This window comes from Equus caballus, chromosome 21 (genome assembly GCF_041296265.1).
Source record: "Equus caballus isolate H_3958 breed thoroughbred chromosome 21, TB-T2T, whole genome shotgun sequence".
Classification (NCBI taxonomy): Eukaryota; Metazoa; Chordata; class Mammalia; order Perissodactyla; family Equidae; genus Equus; species Equus caballus.
In genome coordinates, this window is record NC_091704.1 from 40,035,279 (window position 1) to 40,050,310 (window position 15,032).

The 15,032-nt window shown below is 40.2% G+C and overlaps 1 protein-coding gene across 2 annotated transcripts in view; it reads left to right on the forward strand.

Annotated features, from left to right (window-relative positions):
- MROH2B (maestro heat like repeat family member 2B) overlaps positions 1-15,032 on the forward strand; it is a 56,560-nt gene that overhangs the window by 24,029 nt on the left and 17,499 nt on the right. For both annotated transcript variants that reach the window (XR_011430120.1, XM_005604293.4), the window contains exons 19-26: positions 2,741-2,857; positions 5,398-5,505; positions 6,056-6,208; positions 8,488-8,514; positions 9,233-9,352; positions 9,573-9,652; positions 14,599-14,734; positions 14,829-14,924. Coding sequence is in view for 1 of the 2 variants with exons in the window: in XM_005604293.4 (XP_005604350.2) it covers positions 2,741-2,857; positions 5,398-5,505; positions 6,056-6,208; positions 8,488-8,514; positions 9,233-9,352; positions 9,573-9,652; positions 14,599-14,734; positions 14,829-14,924 (837 nt within the window). In the remaining variant the exon portion in view is untranslated. The remainder of the gene's footprint in view (positions 1-2,740; positions 2,858-5,397; positions 5,506-6,055; positions 6,209-8,487; positions 8,515-9,232; positions 9,353-9,572; positions 9,653-14,598; positions 14,735-14,828; positions 14,925-15,032) is intronic.

Below are 15,032 nucleotides of genomic sequence, written 5' to 3' on the forward strand. Positions count from 1 at the left end.
AGAATGCTTGAAGGCTAGTTCTTTCATTCCTCTGCCTCCAAATGGTCTCTACCTAACCTTCCACATTGTAGTCATCCATTCCAAAGGGAGTTTGAATCCAGTCTCTTCTACTTACTGCTATGTAGCTTTAGGTAAATTACTTAACCTCTCTGGAGCCTCAATATACTTTCCAATAAAATGGAAATTATACTCATCTTTGAGAGTTGTAGTGTTATGAGGGTGCAATGAGGCGAAGTGTATAAAGCCCCTAATGAAGTGCCTGACACAAGGCACGTGCCTGATAAAAGTAGATCATAGTTATCCTTATGGTTATATCATTCCTAATTTTTTTTCCAGGAAAAACATTTCCTAACTCATCAGTTCTAGTATGAAGTGTCTCTTCCCACAACTTCTTTATTATCAATTTACAACTCTCATATGTAATTTTCAAAATTCCCCCCACTGATTGACTCGATTTGACACAGAGTACTGATTCTCCAAACTGGTCTATCAAGCCTGCAGACACATCTTCTTAGACGTGAACAAGCCTTGTGCATCTCATGTAATACCATTCATTCCACAGCTTCCAGACCCATAAGATTAGTCCAGGATAATGGTGGCATGGGTAGGCAGAGCAATTCAAGCAATGAGCTCTCAACCATTACACTTAACACCAGAAAAGTAAGAATGTACCAATGAGCTTTAGCTGCATAACAAACTACCCCTAGTGGCTTAAAATAATATCCACTTATTTAGCTTACAATTTTGTAGGTTAGCAATTTGTGCTGAGCTAAGCTGGGCAGTCTTATGATCTCAACTCGTTTCACTGGGGTACACCAGGGATTGACTGGTCTGGGATGACCTTAACTAGGACAGTTTTTTTCTGTTCTTTTCAGTCTCTCATCCTCCAGCAGGCTAGCCCAGGCTTGCTCGCATGGTGGTGGCAAGATCTCTAGAGGTCTAGGCTCAGAATAGGCACACCATCACTTCTGCCACATTCTTTTGGCCAAAGCACGTCACAAGGCCAGCCCAGATTCTAGGAATGGAGGAATACATTCTTCTTGATGGAAGGAGCTACATAGCAAAAAGGCTTGGATAGCAGTGGCGTAGAAAGGTTGTGGCTACTTTTGCAATTGACCACATTTGTTCTCAGTTCTGAGTTCCTGATTTCTGGGATTCCTTGCCAAGCCCCAAAGTAAGAATGCACTACACGCTGAATCTGTCCAAATTCAGCAGAGAAGCAACAGATCAGCACTACTGAGAGGCACTGAGGCTAACCCTTTACACACAAGTCACATTTTCCCCTTCGTTACATCAATTTTTTTCACAGTGCAAGACTTTTCCAGAATCTTCCCTATCCTTCTTCCAAGCTGGAGGTAAATAGACTCTAGCAGCTTTGGCCTTAACTTTACTCCAGTGTTGTAATCAGTTTCCTCATTGTCATTCCATTATTAGAGGAACCTCTTGCCTGGACAACCAAGAGAAGTGTCAGATTGTCACTCTGATCAAGGCCACTGTCACTCTGGTAGTTGATGCACCTGTATTATCACCTCATGTCTCCCTCTTACCCCAAGTCAGGCTGATCTGTACAATTGCTCCTAAAGGAACTAATTGAGCTCCATCTGTTACTACTAGGTTTTCTTTTCTTCCTGTGCCATAGATCCCTTCTAATCAATAATGACCACTCAATAGCTCCATCCTTTGAGGTCTGCCAAGTCTTTGGAGTGGACCTCCAACTGGCCAGTTTTCTCTCCTGTATGTGACAAGGAGGCCATTCTAAATAAAAAGTTGCCAATCTGGTATTATATAGCTGTATAGATGCACATATACATATTTACATCCAGGCATGTGTTGTGGTGGTCAAACATAAGCCACAGCTGGGCTACCCCATTCCCCTTGTCATGCCTCTAAACCTTGCATGACTTCTAATGAAAGATAAGTGGAAACCATGTCTACCTACTTGCTTTTTCTCCATCCTGACACTGCAGAAGTAACCAGGACAAGGTTAGCATGACGAATTTGATATTCTTACCTCCTCTAAGGGAGATGGAAGCCACACAATGATTCCACACATTCTCTCTCACCAATGTTCGCCCATTGGGTGCTTTCCCTCCCCAATGTACTGAGAGTTCCCTACTAAAGACATGATGTGTATGCATCAGTTCAGACGTGACTTTTCTTCACCCTTAACACCTTTCTGACAGCACTTCTGGACCACTTTCTCTACTCCTGGGAGAGAGATAACAGTAGAGTGCACAAAGTATTATTTTCAAAACTGTTATAGGTTAAATCTCCTAAACCATAAACTAAGTTGATATACTTTGGAGGTTGAGAATATATAATGGCATCTTCAAAATAACCCTATTTTCATTGAGCATGTTTATTCAATAAGCATTTATCAAGCATTTATTTGCTACCAGTGACTGTATACCGGAGCTAATCAATAAGACCATCTGCTACCAAGGACTGAAATTCTGAGCATAGAGACAAACAGGAAAGTAATAAATTACAAGAGGGAGCGAAAGGCATTGCAATGGCGGGGCACAACCATGGAGGTGTGAAGAGGAGGGCACAGGTAAAGGACAGAGCCTGGGGGACAGGACACTTTCAAGAAGAAATGATACTTGAAGTGCACGGTTATTAAGCAGTCATTAAGTCACCCCAATTTCTTTCCTTTGGATGACTGTTTTAACTCTCCACTTTTCATTAGAGTCTTGCTTTCCAGTCTTTAACATTCTGGTGCTTGTCTTTTGTTTTCTAGAGATTCCTTTGGAAAGCCTTGGGAACCACCTTAGCATCCTGCCAAGATACAGACTTTGTAAGCTCACAGATTAGGGAATTTCTGATTTCTCCCAACCAACTGGGAGACCAACGACAGGTGGGACTCCTTTCTCTCAATTTCCTCTTAGGACAAAGAGAATTCATTCCACCCAGAAAACCTCTGACAGTTCTTATGATAATGTCTCGCTTATTCAAAATTATCCACAAATACATTCAGAATAGTCCAACAGAAGTTTTCAGGAAAACGACACTTTCCTGTTTAAATATTGATACTCCATTATTTAACCAGGTTTGTGAAAATATTGAAAAATGAATTTCAATCCTTCTTACTCAACATGAGCATCTTTAATATATTTTGGCATTGGCTTTATAACTTAAGAGTATGATCATAAACATCAAAATCATTGAATTTACAAGCCAAAGGTAATCTTATAATACCATTGGTTTTCAACCTAGAGTAAAAATAAGTGGAACCTGGAGAGCTTTGGCAAAGCCCTTTTACCTATTCCCATCCTAGCCTAGACTGGAGAGGACATGTGAACGTGGAGGAGGGAGAGGATGTATATTTGAAAAAAAACGAAAAAGAAAACTCCTCAGGCTAATAAAGGCTGCCTAGTATAAAATAAATTATTTTATTTAATGCGTTGTGTTACATACTCTCCTCAGAAATTATGAGGTGTTTAGGGTTCTTTCTCCAATAGTAAATGTCCGGAAACCACTAAACTTACTGAAGTTTTGAAACTGCTCTTGTATGGCTATTGTTCCTTCTTTTTCTTGTCAAATATTCACTTGTCATTTATTGCTCTTGGTATTTCTAACACCACTTTCCCCATCCAAGTTGCCCTTTTACTTCTGCTATAGGATAGGAAACAAAGTACGTTTATTTTAGATATGAGCACACAATCAGACTCTCATTCAAGGTCTGAGGGTTTCACAAACTTTGTGACTTCCATTTGAGTTTTTCAAATTCCTTTTTCATTTAACTTCACTTCAAGTTCTCGAGTGTGTCCCCCACACTGAGTCACTTAGTAAATGACTTCTAGGTGGGTAAGGTGTTAATACGCAACTTTCTTAATCTCATGAGCCCATTGACTTTCCGTCTCCTAAGCATGGCTCACATAACGCCGGAGCCCAGATTCTGGCATCAGACTAGCTGGACTCAAATCTTGGCTCCACAATATACTATCTGTATTCCTCAGGTGCCTCCAAAGTAAAATAAGGGAAAATAGAACACTTCTCGAAGCTCCTATTCCTGGAGAGGGCTGAGTGAGAAGTTTCAGGGGAGGAAATTTAAGATTAAGAATGCAACTGTGAGAAACTGGAGACAGAAATAAGACCAAGGGAAAGTGTGCAGATTTGAGGGCCAAGTTGGGGTTGAAATCATCTTCTACCGCTACTGATTGTCTCTGTGGTGTCACTTGTTCTCTAGCAGCATCCAGAAGACCAGGTGTGGGGACAGATGATCAGTAAATTAGAGAGTCAAATTTACCCAGGGCTTGGGTTTTCCCAGACTTAAATGACAGAAGGACAATGGGACACAGATCACAGAGTGAAAAAGTTGGGGAAGGAGACAAGAAGTTAGGAAGATGAGTTGAGAGAGGAGAAACACAGAGCATTATGAGGCGGGAGCACAAAGAGGATAAAAGATACAGACGGGTTTGTATCTTAAGCCATGACCAAGGAGCACAGCGATGTCAGGCCACAAGCCTTTAAGGAATTCTTCCAGGCATCTTCTGGTGACAGAGGATGTGTGGCCTGACATCCAAGGACCAAGAACAGTGCTGGTTGAGACCTTGGTGACAATGGTCTAGTCCCTGAGTTCTCACAGTGACTCTAGCGGGGTTATGCAACCAAGTGAAATTTAACAGTTTTCATGAACAAACTGCCATGTAGGTACTGTGGTGAAATCAGCCTGGGGCTAGAGAATCGGAGAGGGGACAATGTGGGTAAGGAGAAGATAACCTTAGAGAGTGCAACAGGAGCTACCAGTGTTCAAAAACTTAACTACTTAAGATATAACAAAGCTTTAGCAGCAGAGTGATCCTTTGTAAATGTCAGTCAACTCTAGCTCAAAAAACAGCCCTGGGCTTTCCACCAATCTAAGAAAAAAAATACAAAATCTTGAATGCAGTCTAAAGGGCCCCACTCAAACCAACCCCTACCTCCTCTCTGACCTCATCTTGCACTGCTCTTCTCCTTGATCATTCACTTGGTCTCCCTTGGTGGACCTCAGGGCCTTTGCACTCACCTTCTCACGGTTTGGAACTGTTCTTCCCAGATAGTCCAATAGCTCATTCCCTCACTTATTTCAGGGCTCTGCTAAATGTTACCTGTTAATGAGGCCTTCTCTGCAAGCTCCCCCAAACCTGCAGTCTCTATTCTCTTTTCTTATCTCCATAGCACTTATCAGTATGTAACATTCTAACATACATTTACATGTTTACTGAATTGATGGGTTTACTTAATGTCACTGTCACACACTCCACAAGGTTGTACACTCCACAAGGACAGGGAGTCAGTGTGTTCTGTTCACTATTGTCTCCCCGGCACCTAGAAGAGTGCCTGACACACAATAGGTGCTCAATAAATATTTGTTGCCCGGTAAAACTCAAAATCTCATATCTTTTCTGATTTTAGGGAATAACATCAATTTTAGGCTACTGTGCCGAGAAACACTTTGATATTGTTTTAAAAGTTCTTAAAACATTCCAAGATCGGGAAAAGTTTTTCATGAATCGATGTAAGGTAAAAAGAATAATCTTCCCCTCCAAAGCACTAGGTCGTTGCAAGAACGAACACCGATTCGCTCAATGAATATCCCTTCTCCGTATTATGCTTATTCTTGCCCCCAGATCTTCATTCCAGGTCAGAACTGTCTGAGCCCAGGCCCTGTAGAATGACCAGCTATATAACAAGTTGACTCCATTTCCTGTCACTAATGCTGACCTGGAAGGGCCTAAGGAACCCTGTGTGTGCCTAGGTTTGTCCCTCTGCCAGCTGTTCGGGCCTCATGGACCCTTTCCATTGCATACACTCTACTTCCCTGAAGGAGAGGGACTCAATAAGTAAAAATTAACTCAAGCTTCTCACAGATACCTCTGTTAAAGCTGGAGAGCTCCACAGCACAATCCTAGGTGTTTCAATTTGGACAAGCAAGAGCATCAGTTTTAGACTAATTTTAATCATCCCTGTCCCACTTCTTAATCTCAGTAGTGGTCCATAGGATTAAGAAAAAACGTGAGCGAAAAGGAAACTCCTTCAGTCATAATTTTCATCTCTCTTTCCTCATCTTCAGGGTATTTTTTCTGGGAAAAAGAGCCTGACCAAGACCGACGTCATGGTGATCTACGGAGTGGTGGCCCTCCACGCTCCCAAGACTCAACTCCTCACCAGGCTCGACCAAGACATTGTATCCCAAGTCCTGTTTCTTTATGGCCAGTGCTCTCAGGTAACGGCCAACACAGGGCTGCCTCGTTTTCCAGGTTGGAGTATCCAAACCTTGGAGGGGCTCAGCTCTTGGGAATTTTCATGCTCAAAGGATACAGGCCAAAGGAAAGATAAGATCTGGTATGTTTGGAGGATGAGAACATACGGGAACAGAGAAATTTATTCTGAAACAGGGTTAGGTGGTTTGCTTCTTTCCTAAGACCTCGGGCAGTTCATGTCTTCCCACTCCAGGATGCCTTCCTAGATCAGTTGTACCCATAGTGGTCTCACCGCCTTTGAACTGAAAATAATCATTCCTGCACTACTGTAGGGCAGCTGACTTGTTACTTCCCTGCAATAGTCTGCCTGTAATAGTTGTTTAACCTTTTACGTGGTAATATTGATAAACCACCTAAAACAGTGCCTCACAAATGCTAAGTGCCACATCTATGTTTTTAAATGAATAAAATACGTCATATATCAATCTACTCAATCCACCTCATGTTGTGCTATTTTCCCCCTCCACACTCATCCCAGCCACCCTGAGCATCCCTGATGTTCCTCAGACATGCCAAGAACGTCCCTGCCTTGGAACCACCGCATTGAGTTGGAATTCCTCTGATCATTTCTGTCTCCCATAGGACCTTTCTGTATCCTTAGTAAAGTGCTTTATACCTATTGTCAATTCAGCCATTTTGCTGACAGTACCAAGTTAGCCACCTAAGAGTCACCTAGGGATCAAGCGTAAAGTATAGCTTCCCAGAGTCACTTTCTATGGAAGTTGATTCAGTAGGTCTGGGATGGAGTCTGACATCTTTATTTTTAAAAGATTTACGAATGATTCTTGTCCACAGCCAGGTCTGCGGAGCTTTCATTGATTACGTGCACATCTGCTTCCCTCATTAGATTGTCGGCACCTTGATGCTAGGGACTGTACCTGACGCTCCCTTATCTCCTCTTCTGTGCCCTCCTCAAACCAACCATTGTATAAATCTGTGCTCTTGACATTTATTCACGTGTGTATGTGATAAGAATGGAATCCTAGGGAGCTCACGATATCGTAGATCTAAGTATATGTTATTGGAAAGTGGAGGGCAGTGACCTGCACACTTCAGTTTCATGAGAATTACCTGGAAAGTCTATTAAAAATAGAGAGCCCTAATGAATCACCATCGTCAGAGATGGATCACTTGTATTTTTATCACGCTCCTTGAAAGGTGATTCCGATGTACCCAAAATTTAATAAGAACTGATGAGAACCGAAAACATCATTTAAAAAAGATGTTTTACGTTACATTAATTTTAGTCCATCATTGAGAAAAATTATGATAAAAATAAAGGAAAGAGATAAAGATGTTTTAAATAAAGAAGAATGTATACTTTCAAGGTACAGTCAGTTCTGCTATAACACAGGAAATGCACAAGATAGTACAAGGAAAACCATAGAGATTATGGGGGAACGAAGTGAGAGGCGCAACTTTCAAAAGACCCCATCAATGACATATTAAAAAGACAGGAATCTAATTTTAAAAACAATTTTTAAAAAACTAATTAAGAAATACAAAAATGCTATAAAAAATTGTGGCACTTTTTCTTGAAAAACACTTGAAGTCAGTTGTGAAAATTGTGAGTTCTTATGAGATGGTGGCGGGAAGGAGGGTTACCTGAAATCTGAAGGACAGTTGTAAGGCCAGATTTGGATGGGAGTGGCTCATAACACACACATGTCTGAAGTCGTGCGTGTGTGCTTGCGGGTGTGTGCGCTTTGAGTATTCCTACGCGGCTCAGTTCAGCTGCTGCACCTTCTTGCTGTCACAGAAAAAAGGGTGCATGAGAAACACAAGCTCAGTATATGCTCAAAGCGTTCCCTCCTATATCGATTTCCTTGGAACAGATTTGCATTTTCAACACAAGTGTTACAGCAGAACTGACTGTATTCTCAGTTCCAAAGTTAGCTGCCCTATTAACTTTCATTTTGTAACTTTTCACTGCTCTTTCCCCCAAGAGCCTTTTCCCTTTTTCTTACCAAAGTCTGGCAGAACCTCTTGAAACTGACTGTGAAGGCTGAAAACCCAAAGCCTTGACATTTTGATGCTGCCTTCTGTAGCTTGGTCATGACTCACTTGGGGGAAAGGATCTGCGAACGTACAAGGTCTCACTTTGAAAATGGAGGAGGAAGCGGACGGCCCCGCCCCTTGTCCTGCTTCGCTGTTGCCCTTCAGGCTAGTGGATGGGTCTTTCTGTTGGGGTGAGGGAACTCTAACTGCTGCTCTAGTATCTGTTTTCACTTTGGTGTTTCAGGTCCTGGGCATGTCTGTGATGAACAAGGTATGCGATTTATTTAATATATTTGAATACATATATTTGAATATAAATATATTTGAATATAAATCATGCTCCCTGGAAGGTGAGTAAGCATAGCTATCCTCTTGATTTGATTCCCGAGGAAAGGTTCCCAGTCTATAACAAAGTAATCCAATTCTGAAGCCAGGATCCCTGAGCCTAGTCTAGGACAGAACAAGGAGCTGTATTTGGTTTCAGATGGTTTGGAAGTTAGGCTATAAACTAGAGCAGTGTTTTCAGAACTGTAGGTTGTGACCCACCAGTAGACCATGAAATCAATTTAGCAGATCTAATAGATCACAACCAGTAAATGTTTTGTAATGAAATAAAAGGAAATAGAAGAGTACATTGCATATAGTGATAAGTATCACAAAACTTTTATTTCAGTTATACATTATATATATTTTGTGCATGTAAGTACTGGGTGGAACTGTAGACTGTTTACTACTGTGGTTTATGGTCACAAAAGTTTGAAAGCCGTTGCTGTAAAGAAACCTCGTCCATGAGGGGAGGAGGTGGTTAGAGATTGACCTCTGTTTTTCAACGTCCCTGAAACTTACGTCTTAGACTCAGGTAGAGATGGCAAAAGGAGCAGAGATTCTTGCTCCTATCTGGGCACGGATTTCAACCCTAGGTCAAGTGTTTATAAAATCAGCTGTGGTGCCTAAGACCTTGGCTTGCACCATGAATCATTTTCCTTTAGGACATGGATGTGCAAATGAGTTTCACAAGAAGTATCACTGAGATTGGCATAGCTGTCCAAGATGCTGAGGATCAAGGGTTCAAGTTTTCCTACAAGGAGGTCCTGCTGGGTTACATGCTGGTGAGTGTGCAGAGAGGACACCGGCAAGGCCCTGAGAAGTCCATTACCAAGAGTACAAGGCTCTCTTTTAAAATATGAGTTAAACTACTTGCCAGCCCCAAGGAACATATCTCTGCCGTATTTCTGCCATAGGACACCCAACCATCCCATGAGGTTGCAGCTGCATCTAGAAGCTCCCCGATCCTTTCTGAGACACTTCACCTCCTTGTTTGTATTGCAGGACTTCATCAGAGACGAGCCCCTGGATTCCTTAGCTAGCCCTGTTCGGTGGAAAGCCTTAATCGCCATCAGATACCTCAGGTAGAGAATTGCTGTGGTTCTCATTGAAAAAATGTTTCCTCCCCCATATCCGCCTCCTGATGAACTGACTTACCCGTCAGCACCCCCTCCCAGAAATGAACTCAGTTCATCAATGGGTTATTTTAAATAGGGGCTTTTTCTCTTTCCGGAGTTACAGAACTGCCTGAGAGGCTGATTATTTGATGACTGGCAGGGCCTAAGGAGCTACTTAATGAGTCAGATTTATTGATATATGAGAACTGAAATTTCTGTGCAAAGGGAAATTTCTCTTCCTAGGTCTTGGCCTGGAGGCAAATTTTGCTCTTCCCATTAAAAACTTATGAAAGCTTTAATCACGTCCTAGTTGGCTGGCAGCAACAAGCCTGAAGGAGAAAATAAGTTGAAGCAAATTTTTAAAATAATATTTTCCCCTGCAGTAAAAAAAAAAAAAAAAAAAAATAGAAATTCACTGTTAAAACTTGGAAACTATAGAAAGTTTTTAGAAATAATAAAAATCACCCTAATCCTCCCCCTGTTGTCAACATTTTGGTATATTTCCTTCAAGTCTTTGCTTCTGGTCTTCCCTCCTGGTTACAGAGTTGGGGTTCTACTCTGCATATGAGTTCTCATCCTGCTTTGTCTCATTTTGCCTTACATGTTTCCACATTATTACCAATTCTTAACAAACGTTATTCTTTCCCCATTAAAATTTTTTTAATTGTGGTAAAATACACATAACACAAAATTTACCATCGTAGCCATTTTCCAGTGTACAGTTCAGGAGTGTTAAGTGCATTCACACTGTCGTGCGTCTGATCTTCAGAACTCTTCATTTTACCAAACGGAAACTCTATATCTGTTAACAACAGCTCTTCATTCCCTCCTCCCGTCAGCCCCGGGCAACCACCATTCTGCTTTCTGTCTCTATGAAGTTTATACTTTAAGTACCTCATGTAACAGACATCATACAATATTTGTCTTTTTGTACCTGGCTTATTCACTTAGAATAGTGTCCTCAAGATCCATCCATGTTGTAGCATGCATCAGAACTTCATTCCTTTATAAGGGCAAATAATATTTCATTTTATGTGTATCCCATATTTTGTTAATCTATTCGTCTGATGGACATTCATCTGATAGGTTGTTTTCACATTTTGGCTATTATGGATAAGACTGCTATGAACTTGGGCAGGCAAATATCTCTTCCAGATCCTGCTTTGAATTCTTCTGGGTATATACCCAAAAGTAGGATTGCTGGATCAGATGGTAATTTGATTTTTAATTTTTTCAGGGACCACCATACTGTTTTTTATAGCAGTGGCACCATTTTCCGTTCCCATCAACAGTGCACAAGGGTTCTAATTTTTTCATATTCTTGCCAACACATTTTCTGTTTGCTTTTTTTAATAGTAGCCATCCTACTGCGTGTAAGGTGGTATCTCATTGTGGTTTTAAGTTGCATTTCCCCAAATGATTAGTGACTTTGAGCATCTTTTCCTATACTTACTGTCTATTTGTATATCTTCTTTGGAGAAACATCTATTCAACTCCTTTGCCCATTTTCGTATCAGTTCTTTACTTTTTGCTGTTGTTGAGTTGTAGGAGTCCTTTATATATTCTGGATATTAGCCCCTCATCAAATATATGATTTGCAAGTATTTCTCCCATTTCAAAAGTTGTCTTTTTACTCTATTAATTATGTCCTTTGATGTACAGAAGTTTTTAATTTTGTTGTAGTCCTATTTGTCTATTTGTACTTTTATTGCCTGTGCTTTTAGTGTCATATCCAAGAAATCATTGCCAAATCCAATATCATGAAGAGTCCCCCCATGTTTTCTTCTAAGAGTTAAATAGTTTTAGCTCTTACATTTAGGTCTTTGATTTATTTTGAGTTGATTTTTGTATATAGTATAAGGAAAGTGTCCAACTTCATTCTTTTGAGTGTGGATATCCATTTTTCCCAAAACCATTTGTTGAAAAGACTTTTCTTTCTCTCATTGAATGGTCTCAGAACCCTTGTTGAAAATCACTTGACCATATATGCTAGAATTTTTTTTTCTTAGAGATTGGCACCTGAGCTAACATCTGTTACCAATCCTTTTTTTTTTCTTCTTCTTCTCCCCAAAGCCCCCCAGTACGTAGTTGTATATTCTAGTTGTAGGTCCTTCTGGCTCTGCTCTGTGGGGCACTGCCTCAGCATGGCTGGATGAGCAGTGCTAGGTCCACACCTGGGATCCAAACTGGTGAAACCATGGGCCTCTGAAGCAGAGCGAGTTAACTTAACCACTTGGCCACGGGGCTGCCCCCTATGCTAGAATTTATTTCTGGGCTGTCTATTCTATTCCACTGGTCTATATGTTTGTCAGTTCATGCCAGTACCACACTTTTTTGATTACTGTGGTTTTGTAAGAAGTTTTGAAACCAGGAAGCATGAGACCTCTAACTGTGTTCTTTTTCAAGATTGTTTTGATTATTTAGGATCCTTTGAGATTCCATATGAATTTTAGGATGGATTTTGTTATTTCTGCAAAAAGTGCCATTCGGATTTTGATAGTGATTGCATTAAATCTGTATATTGCTTTGGGAAGTATGGACATCTTAACAATGGTAAGTACTAGAATCCATGAGCATGGAATGTGTTTCCATTTCTTTTTATCTTCTTTAATTTTCTTTAGCAAAGTTATGTGGTTTTCAGTGTACAAGTCTTTCACTTCCTTGGTCAAGTTTATTTCTAAGTATTTTATTCTTTTTGATGCTATTTTAAATGGAATTGTTAATTTTCTTTCATTGTTCATCATTAGTATATAGAAATGCAACTGATTTTTGTGTATTGATTTTTGTATTCTGCAATTTTGCTGAATTTATTAGTTCTAATAGTTTTGTTGTGGAGTCTTGAGGGTTTTCTATATATAAGATCATGTCATCTGCAAACAGAGACAGTTTTGTTTCTTCCTTTCCAACCTGGATGCCTTTTATTTCTTTTTTCTTGCTTAATCACTCTGGCCAGAACTTCTAGTACTATGTGAAATAGAAGTGGCAAAAGCAAGCATCCTTGTCTTGTTCCCAATCTTAGAGGGAAAGTTGTTAGTCTTTCACCATTGAGTATGGTGATAGCTCTGGGCTTTTCATATATGATCTTTGTTATGTTGAGGTAACAAATATCATTCTTAATAGCTGCCTAATAGTTTGTTGTATAGGTACACCTCATATTACTTATCCAAACTCCTTTTGCCATATTTAATTGTGGCTTGTTTCTAAAAACTATAAATAATGCTTTAGTGAACACCTTTGTGCAAAAAGTGCCTTCTCAACTTTTAATTATAAAAGTTGACAGTTGGTTCAACAAATAGTATTGAGTTGCATCCATGTATCAGGCATTGAGCTAGGTTCTAAAGGATAGTGTTGAACAAAATGTGGCCTTGCCCTGAAGGAGTTTTGCCTACTGAGGAAAATAGATGCAAAACACATCGACGTGATTTCTCTAAAATATGGTAAGAAGCAAGATAAGGGAAGGCACAAGTTGCCATATTTGTAAAGTTGAGGGAGGTTTGAAGAAAACTCAAATAAATAAACTTTGAAGATGAATTAAGAATTAACCAGGCTCTTGAACAGTGTTGTCAAGTAGAAATATACTACAACTCACATATGTCATTTAAAATTTTTCTAGTAGCCTCTTTTAAACATGTGAAAAGAAATAAGTTAAATGAATTTTAATAATTATTTTTTAATCTAATACGTTCAGTATATTGTTTCAACATATATTCAATATTAAAAAGTAATGAGACAATTTATATGATTTTTTATAGCAAATCTTCAAAGTCTAGTGAGGTTTATAATTACAGCATACCTTAAATCAGACCAGCCACAACTCAAGCGTTCAGTACCCAGATGTTGGTAACGGCCACCCTCACTTGGATGGGACACCTATAGAACTTGCAAACTAATTTCTAATGATAGAAAGCAAATCAGTGGTTGCTTGGGGCCAGGGTGGAGGGAGAGAGGAACTGCAAAGGGGCAGAAGGGAAGCTGGGAGTGATAGGAATGCTCTGTGTTGAGTAGAGTGGTAGTTTTATGGCTGTAAAACTCATTTAATTGTACACTTTAAATGGACGTAGTTTGTTGTGCATCAATTATACCTCAATAAGTTGATTTTTTTTTAAAGTCAGCCATATAATAAGGATGAGAAGACTGTTCAGCATATGTGAGCACATTTAACATTTTCAATGGAGTTGTCCAGTTGGTACTGAGTTTTACTCTCCTGTGAGAGAACCAATTTCACCCTGCCCTGACAGTGTCATCATTTTTATTTTCTTTGCTAATTTGTTCACTGACAAGTGTTATCGTATTCTTAATTTACATTTAATAACAAATGGGGTTTTTCATGTTTATTGAACATTTTTATTTTCCCAAGTTATGTCCAAGTTTGTTTATATCCTCATGATGTCACTAGTAAATGTCAGGGAGAAAGAAAGACAGAAAAAGAGAGAGGGAGAGAGGGAGGGAGGGAGGAAGGAAGATTCCAATATCATTTATTCAATTGTGCATTCATAAGAACCTATAGTATGTGTGACACTACATATAACATGAAAGAACATATGAAATTGATAAAACTCACTGCTCTTTCTCTCTCTTACAAACACACACACGCGCACACCAAGTGTGGAAGAAAGCAAGTAGGTTAATGTTACCACAGATCATATAATAAAGGGTTAAGTAATGCAAAGCAAGTAATGACGTTTATCATTCCAATAAGTTAGAACTGAGGCATGTTGACTGTGCTCACCAGTACAGTCTCACTCCACGTCCCCAGTCTCTCTCTATTCCTGTCACTACCTCCCTCGACATCCCAACAAGTCAGAAAATGTATCTGACCCCTTCAGATGTGATTAGCAATTCTTGGGAACTCTAGTGGGTTATGTTTTGTTTGTCATCATAATATCCATCCCTCCACGTGGTTCTCGTTTCAGTAAACTGAAACCTCAGCTTTCACTAAATGACAATCTTAATATTCTTGAAGAGAATGTTCGGAGGCTGCTGCCCCTTCCACCTCTGGAAAAACTCAAAAATGAGGGCGAGACAGACAAGGACAAGGAGCGCATCACTGTATGTGGGGGTGAGGCCCGAGGAGAATAAAGAACCGCAGGGAGCCTTCACTCTCTCACCTCAGCCTGACACTCACACTCACATTTGATTTCAGTTTCTCTATGAACGATCGATGGACGCTCTAGGGAAGCTGCTGCGGACCATGATCTGGGATAATGTGAAAGCAGACGACTGTCACGAAATGTTTAACGTGAGTGGGGCCTCCGCTCAAACTGATTCCCATATTCCCTCATCTCTGCGGCTCTGCTCCAAACCCTACCTCACCCTCTTCACAGGGAGACGTCCAGCCTGACCCACT